General features: G+C 43.1%; 1 protein-coding gene across 1 annotated transcript in view; it reads right to left on the reverse strand.

Moving 5' to 3' along the window:
• Golph3 (golgi phosphoprotein 3) overlaps positions 1–3,056 on the reverse strand; it is a 36,453-nt gene extending 33,397 nt beyond the window's left edge. The window contains exon 1 of the mRNA XM_047556519.1: positions 2,513–3,056. Coding sequence (XP_047412475.1) covers positions 2,513–2,737 — 225 coding nt within the window. The 5' untranslated portion in view covers positions 2,738–3,056. The remainder of the gene's footprint in view (positions 1–2,512) is intronic.
• Between the last annotated feature and the right edge of the window lie 4,410 nt (positions 3,057–7,466).

The following is a 7,466-nucleotide window of genomic DNA, read 5'->3' on the forward strand; positions in this document are numbered from 1 at the left end:
GTTACCATATATATGTATGTATATATACACATATTTAAACATGGCCAACAATAATGACTTGCCTAAATTTAAAGTTTAGCTTTCAAATATCTTAAAAGTACTCAGATGTTACAAGTGGTTAAAATAAACATAGTGCATTTACTAGTCTATAAGACTAAAGTTTATAAAATTTATTAATAACAAATTTAATAAGTTGAAATCTAATATTAACCAGAATAAAATGCCTAGGGTCAGGGTAAAAAAGCAATCCCTGCCCCCTAAGAAGAGAGGGAACATACCAAGGAGGAAAGCATGAATAGATAAGTACTGGTAATTACTATGTGAGTATGAGATGAAAAAATAGAGGTTCATCTCTAAAACCAAAATCTAAGACAATGCAAAACCCCAGATCCCAACTCCTCAGACCTGCCTACAAAAAGCAGGGGGAACTATGTGGTTGAAAAAAGCAAGAAGAATTAGCTATTGTGGACCCTGGCCATGACTTGCAAAATATAGTGACTAATAACACAATCACAACAGTCTCAAATATTTCCCAAAGAACTTCAAATTGTCTAAATAGTGTAAGTACCATTAAACGTCAACAAATTCTTTCGATTATCTTCATGGGGTTAAATCACACAAAAACAGCATGGTAAGAGCTTTAATTTAAACATGGAAAGTTAACACATACTGGACAAAAAGGTACTTTGCCTAATTTCTCAATGACTAAAGCTACTTTTTAAGCATTTTTGTATGATTTAGTTTTACACAGTTTATCCAAAGAAAAGTATCAAAAACTATAAACTATTCACCAAGAATGCTTTCTTCATTCTGCTTTTTTTTGTATTTTCTAAAACGGGGAATGGAGGGAGCCTTTAAAGAAAAATGTTTACTAGTTTACTAACAAGAATCTAAACTTCCAAACTATGAAACCTAAAAAAAAAAAAAATCAAGCTGAATACTTTCTAAAATCACATTTCTAGACACTAATGTTTTTTCATTCTCAGAAAGAAAGAAAATTCACATATGGCCTATTTTATCATCACAATTCAGTAATTAAACAGATACTGGTCCCCTTTTATAGTCAAAGAGACATCATTTTTTTTTTTCAAAGTGACTGTTATTAAGACCTGAGAAATCAAAATATTTTGCAGATGCTCTAGACACTTCTATCAAGGAAAAATTTAGTACATTAGATTACTAACTTACAGTCCATTAAAAAAACTTATCTATGGCTGATAAAATCTGGGGCATTAGGAAGAGAAAGTTGTTTCACTGGGATGAAATTTTTTGTCCACCTTCCTAAATGAAAAATTAACTTAAAATCAAAACAAAACAAACTTCTAAATCTCAGAAGGTGATGTCTAGTTTCCACACTAAGATTAAAAAGCTCCTGGGGTCACACAAATCACTATTTATAAAATATACAATCATGTGTCTGCCTACTGATCTCTTTAAAACTTTTGTAGCTGGGTGTCTATGTGAAAAAGAAAATAGAACAAAAATGGTTCTATAGAGTCTAGACGTGAATACATATAAAGATGTTCACTGTAGTTTCTTTCTTTTTTTTTTTTTTTTAGTTGTAGATGGACCTTTATTTTTAATTATCTGTATGTGGTGCTGAGACTCGAACCCAGTGCCTCACACATGCTAGGCAAGCGCTCTGCCTCTGGGCCACAGCCTCAGCCCTGTTTTTTTTTTCCCCCCCCAACTTCTCTCTGTGTGAAAATTCTGGATATCAGGATGAAATGATCTCTTTCAAAAGTCAGAACAAATATCTATGGCAACTCATACGTACCTAAATCTTTGAGGCCTTTCAGCAAATCACAAACCTAGCATTTCAAGCACTTTATGAAAAAGTCCTTCCTTAAAAACGGCAAAACTTTCTTGAGAACAGTCAACCAATAAAATTTTAACAGCAATATTAAAAATAAACTCTCACCTAAATCAAGATCACCTAGAAAGTCGTTTTCCAAATTTCAAGACAACTTTGACTTTGAACTTTAATGGGAAAAATAACTTTTTCCTCCGAATTCTTTCATAACACCAAATGGTATACCTTAATTTGTTTAAAAAATACAAATCCCCTGACAAGCGGATCTGTGGACCCCTCCCAGATCCTAAAACCGGCAAAACCCAAGAGTTCGGGGCGCTGGAGGTCCTGGGTGGGAGGGCGCTGGGTGTTCGGTCTATCTGGCAGTTTCCAGGGTGGAATTGCAACCTAGGATCTACACAGGCTGAACACGCAGAAAAAAAGCGAGGAAGAAATGCAGACTGCCGGGGTGTCGAAATGGAAAGACTGTGAAAGGGGGAAGGAAAAATCCAAGCAATCTCTGCGAGGAGGATCTGGGAAGAACCGGGCCGCGCAGGGGAGCGCCAACTCAACACTCCTCGGGGCAAGCTGGGCGCTCCGGGCCGCGGGGCTCGGGAGCGAGGAGGGCAGGTGCTCGGGCCCGAGGCCGGCGCCCACCTGGAGCCCACCTGGGGTCCGGGCCCCGCGCCGCCGCCCCCGCCCTGTCCGCCGCGCCCGCACCTCTCGGTCCTTGAGGCCCAGCAGGAGCACCTCCTCCATCAGGGTCAGCCGCGTTTCCTTGGAGTCGCCCTTGTCGTCGTCGTCCTGCTCATCGCGGCGGCTCTGAGCGTCGTCCTCGCCGCTGCCGCCGCCGCCGCCCGCCGCCCGCTCCTTGTCGGCGGCGTTGCGGGAGGCCTCGGTGCGCCGCTGCACCAAGCCCGAGCTGCGCTGGGTCAGCGAGGTCATGGCTCCGGCCGAGGAGCCGCGCCGACCCGAGAGGGACGCGGAGCCTACCAGGTCTCCCTCCTCCTCCTCCTCCTCCTCCTCCTCCCCCCCGCCCGCGGCCCCCGACCCGGGCTTCCGTGTTAAATCCCGGCTCTGGGGCGACGTCGGTCGGCAGCGGGGCCAGGAGCAGTCATGAGGAGACGGGTCGGGGTGAAGCGGGTGGGCCCGACGTCTGCAGGGCGGGAGAGGAGCGCCTTCCTGCCTGCGGCCGCGGCCCCAACCCAACCCGAGCTCCCCGGCGGAGGCGGAGGCGGCGGCGGCAGCCTTCCAATATGGCGGCACTGGCTGACGTCACCGGAGGATGTGGCAGAGCCGGCGAGGGGCGGGCCGGAGGGCGCCGGAAGCGGCTGGAGCGGGCGGGACCCGCGCCCCTCGCCGCCCACCCGCTCCCGGGCCTGCGGGGTGCGCCCTGCCTCCCGGTCCCTGCGTACCCCGGACTCTGATCCCACACCCGTGACGTGTCTGGGTTCCGTTCGCCTCCCTCTTCGCCCCTCGCTACTCGGGCTGGAGCTAGGGGTCCGCAAGGCCTCCCACGGATCGGGTCCGATGCCGGGCACCCCAGACACCGCGGTCTAAAGAGGAAGCTCCTGTCTCTGTGGCCGGGATCGCGCTTGGACCCCCGGGCCCAGCGACCGGCAGGAAGGACTTTGCTCGCCGCTGGTGGGGTGCGAGAGGGTGCGCTCTCTGCCGAGACTCCCTGGCCCTTCAGAAGAAGTGGTTAGAAAGTAGACTTGTAGTGTTTTCCAGGCGTGGAGGGGTTAAACAAATTGACTACTGCTGTTGGTAAAACTTTTTTCTTTCCTTGTTTCGACTTGTACAGTGAAGTGACCAGGGCTTGATGCGTGCTGTACAGTTAGTACTGAACACGGTAATACACTCGACCTTAACGATCCTTTTATAGAGACAGTAAACCTGTTGGGTTTCATGCCACGTCTTTGTTCACATTAAATCTCTCAGTAATGACTAGGTTAAATTCTCTGGCGTGCTTGACAGTTTGTTCAAACTCTGTTCAAGAATAGCTGTCAAATCTGAGGGGTTTGGAGGAAGGTGGTGCTTACATTGTAAGTAAAACACTATCCAGAAAAGGCATTACGGGTCATCCAGTTTTATTTAAAATAAACAATGAACACAGGCTGTGGCTGAGCAATGATTCAGACAGATTTTTTTCCCTTCCACAGATTCATTATCCAAAACTCCTGCTTACCAGCCCATGCCCAGGAGAGTGGGAAGGCTAAATGACCCCACCGCGGCAGGGTGTGCACCAGAAAAAGTCAGTTTCCCCTCGACCAGTTTCTCCCATCCAGATCCTCTTCGACTTTTTGTTCCTTCATCTCTCTTCCAGCTCTTTACCAAATAACTTAAAGTATGTTTCTTTGTAAAAGAAATGTAATTAATTTATTATGTTACTCAGTCAAATCCATAGTTCAAAATGTATAAAGTCTGAGGCAGGTGATCTTGAGTTCAAAGTCATCCTCAACAAAAGCCAGGCACTTTGCAACTCAGTGAGACCCCGTCTTTAAATAAAATGCAAAATAGGACTAGGGGTGTGGCACAGTGTTCTAGTGCCCCTGAGTTCAATCCCCAGTACCCACTCCAAAAAAATAAAGTTGTGCGGACAGAAGAATGAAATAGTGGGCTGGGGATGTAGCTCAGTTGGTAGAGTGCTTGCCTCGCAAGCACAAAGCCCTGGGTTCGATCCCCAGCACCGCAAAAAAAAAAAAAAAAAAAAAAAAGAAATAGTGACATTAGCAGGTAAATGAATGGAAATGAAGAACATCATGCTAAGTAAAATAAGTCAGACTCAAAATGAAGAGTAGGATGGTTATTCTCATATGCAGTAGCTAAAGTAAAATAAGGGGAAAAAAGGCAGTGCGGGGGATTGGATATCAAATATATAGGGAAGATCAGTGGAGTAGGAGGTGGAGAATGGGAGGAGGAAGGATGGGAAAGGGGAGGGAAAGGGGAGGAAATACGGAATGAATCTAACAAAATCTTGTTACATGCATACATAAATGTGCCAAAGGGATTTTCACCTTTATATGTAGAAAGTACCAATCAAAAATAAATAAAGGAGCCAAAGGAGCCAAAGAGAGTAGAGGAGAGGAGGAAAAAGAGTAGAGGAAGGAGAATAGGGAGGAGAGATGAGGATCGAAATCAAATTCCTTGCATGTATGATTTTGTCAGAATGAACCCTACTATTATGTATAATGCTCTGATTTTTTTTAAAAAGTATGTAACCAAAATCTTCCAGCACTGCTCCTGTTCATCCATTGTCCCCACCCCCTGCTTCCCTGAAGATTTTAAAATATGCCAGCCAATTCTCTGAAATTCCTCCCTTAAAATGTGAAGCCTAACTTCCCTCCCCTTGAATGTGGGCCAGATTTAGTGATTTTTCTAATGAAGAGAATGTGGCCAACATGACTGTGTGTAACTTCTCAGACTAGGTCATAATAGTCTTTGCAGCTTCTCTCCTTCTCCCATATTCCCACCATTCACTTTGAGGGAAGGCAGTTGCCATATCATGAAAACAATGGGAGAGCTATTCACTGAGATAGGGACCACTGGACAATGACAATGTTTGTATGAATTTATCACAGTGACGCTTTTGGGAAACTTATAAAATTTCCAAAAGAATTTGTCATGTAGGTGGGTATGTACAGGGACTTTGTGCCTTAACCCAATAAAAATTGCAAAATGCCTTGTAAATGAAACAATAAAAATACCAGAAGAAAACCATGGATGAATTATTTTATAATAGAAAGGAAAAGTACTTATCACCATGACACAAAATCTGATAAAAAAAATTTTTTTAAATATTTTTTAGTTGTCAATGGACCTTTATTTCACTTATTTATATGTGGTGCTGATAATCGAACCCAGTGTGTCATACATCCCAGGGAAGCGCTCTATCACTGAGCTACAAACCCAGCCCTAATTTTTTTTTTTTTAAAGTTACAGGTTCACAGAAAGTTGCAAAATTAGTTCAGAAAGGTCCTGCATACCCTTAATCCAATTTCCCCCAGTGGAAACATAACTACGATATACTATCAAAACAAGGAAATGAAGAGTGGACATTAGTACAGTCCACACATTGTTCAGCTTTCATTGATTTCTATATGCACTTTGTGTGTTGGGGGGTGGGTGGGTGTAGTTCTGTGCAATTTTATGACTTGTACTCACCCTCACAATTAAGACATAAAACTGGTTCATCACAACACTCCCTCATGCTAACACTTTATGGTCGCATCTGTTTGTAGCTTCTCACCCCACACCATCTGTAACCTCTGAACTACTGATCTGTTCTCCTTCTCTATTATTCTGTCATTTGAGAATGTTACATAAATGGAGCCAAACACTATACAGACTTTTAGGATTTGCATTTTTCTTCTGCATAATGCCCTTGAGATTTATCCAAATTGTGTATATCTATAGTTTGTTCCTTTTTATTTCTGAGTAGTATTCCATAGTACAGTTTGTTTATTCATTCATTGAAGGATTTTTCAGTTGTTTCCATACTATGAATATTTATGTATTTGTTTTTGTGTGGATATAAGTTTTCATTTCTCTGGGATTAATGTGCAGGAGTAGAATTGGGAAGAAAGGAAGGACAAAACAAACAAACCACGAAATTGTTTTCTAGAGTGGCTGCTATTTCACACATCCACACTAACTTGTTTTGAAGCATAGCAGTATTATTAAAATAACTAGCAAATCTTTCAAAGGTATACAACAAAATTTTTTCTTTTAAACTCTATATGAGGGTTGGGGGTGAGACTTAGTGGTAGAGGGCTTGTGTGGCATGCATGCAGCCCTGGGTTTGACCCTCAGCACTGAAAACAAAAAAAGAATTGGACAGAAAAAATGTTATTAACCATTAATTATATGTCAAAGAAGGCTCTGTTTTACATGTTGATTTTAGACTGAAGGAGAGGTCACAATTCTTCAATCCCTGTAATCATGTATCTAAACCCTTGCTGTGGCCTTGTAGCAGCAGGAGTATATTTTCTCACCCTTGATGTTGGGCTTAGCCCAAGCCTTGACCTCAGGATTGGCCACCTGACTGTCTTTGGCAGACAGAATATTAGCTGATGTGAGCAAATCAAGACTTGAAATATGCTTGCGACTTGGGCTTGTCTTCTTATACTCTGGCTAACCACCACAATATGAAGAACTTCTTTCATAGTCATGAGAAACTGTTTGGATAGGCTGCCAAAGTCCTAAACGAAGGAGAAAGGAGCAGGCAGAAGCAAGCCCACAACCTAAAGGCAAGCCTAGCAAGCCCAGCTGAGATCAGCAGAGCCATTCTGACCACACATGATTGTATGAACCAGAAATAAAGGTTACTTTTTTTCTTCTTTTCTTTTCTTTTTTTTTTTTTTTTTTTTTTGCGGTGCTCCCCAGGGCCTTGTGCTTGCAAAGCAAGCACTCTACCAACTGAGCTATCTTCCCAGTCCCAAAGGTTATTTTTATAAGTCACTAAGTTTTGTGTTGTCAGGTAGTAGTATCTAAAGGATACTAATATGTTAGATCATTTAGTTCTCATGACTTCCTGCTCACGTACTATAACCAGTCCCATTTTACAGAAAAGGAAACAGGCACAGAATCATTCAACATCTTCTCCCAGGTGGCACAGTTTGGCTCCAGAGTCCACATTCTTCACAAGGACCTGATTAATGACATAGTGATTTTA

This window comes from Sciurus carolinensis, chromosome 6, assembly GCF_902686445.1.
Source record: "Sciurus carolinensis chromosome 6, mSciCar1.2, whole genome shotgun sequence".
Classification (NCBI taxonomy): Eukaryota; Metazoa; Chordata; class Mammalia; order Rodentia; family Sciuridae; genus Sciurus; species Sciurus carolinensis.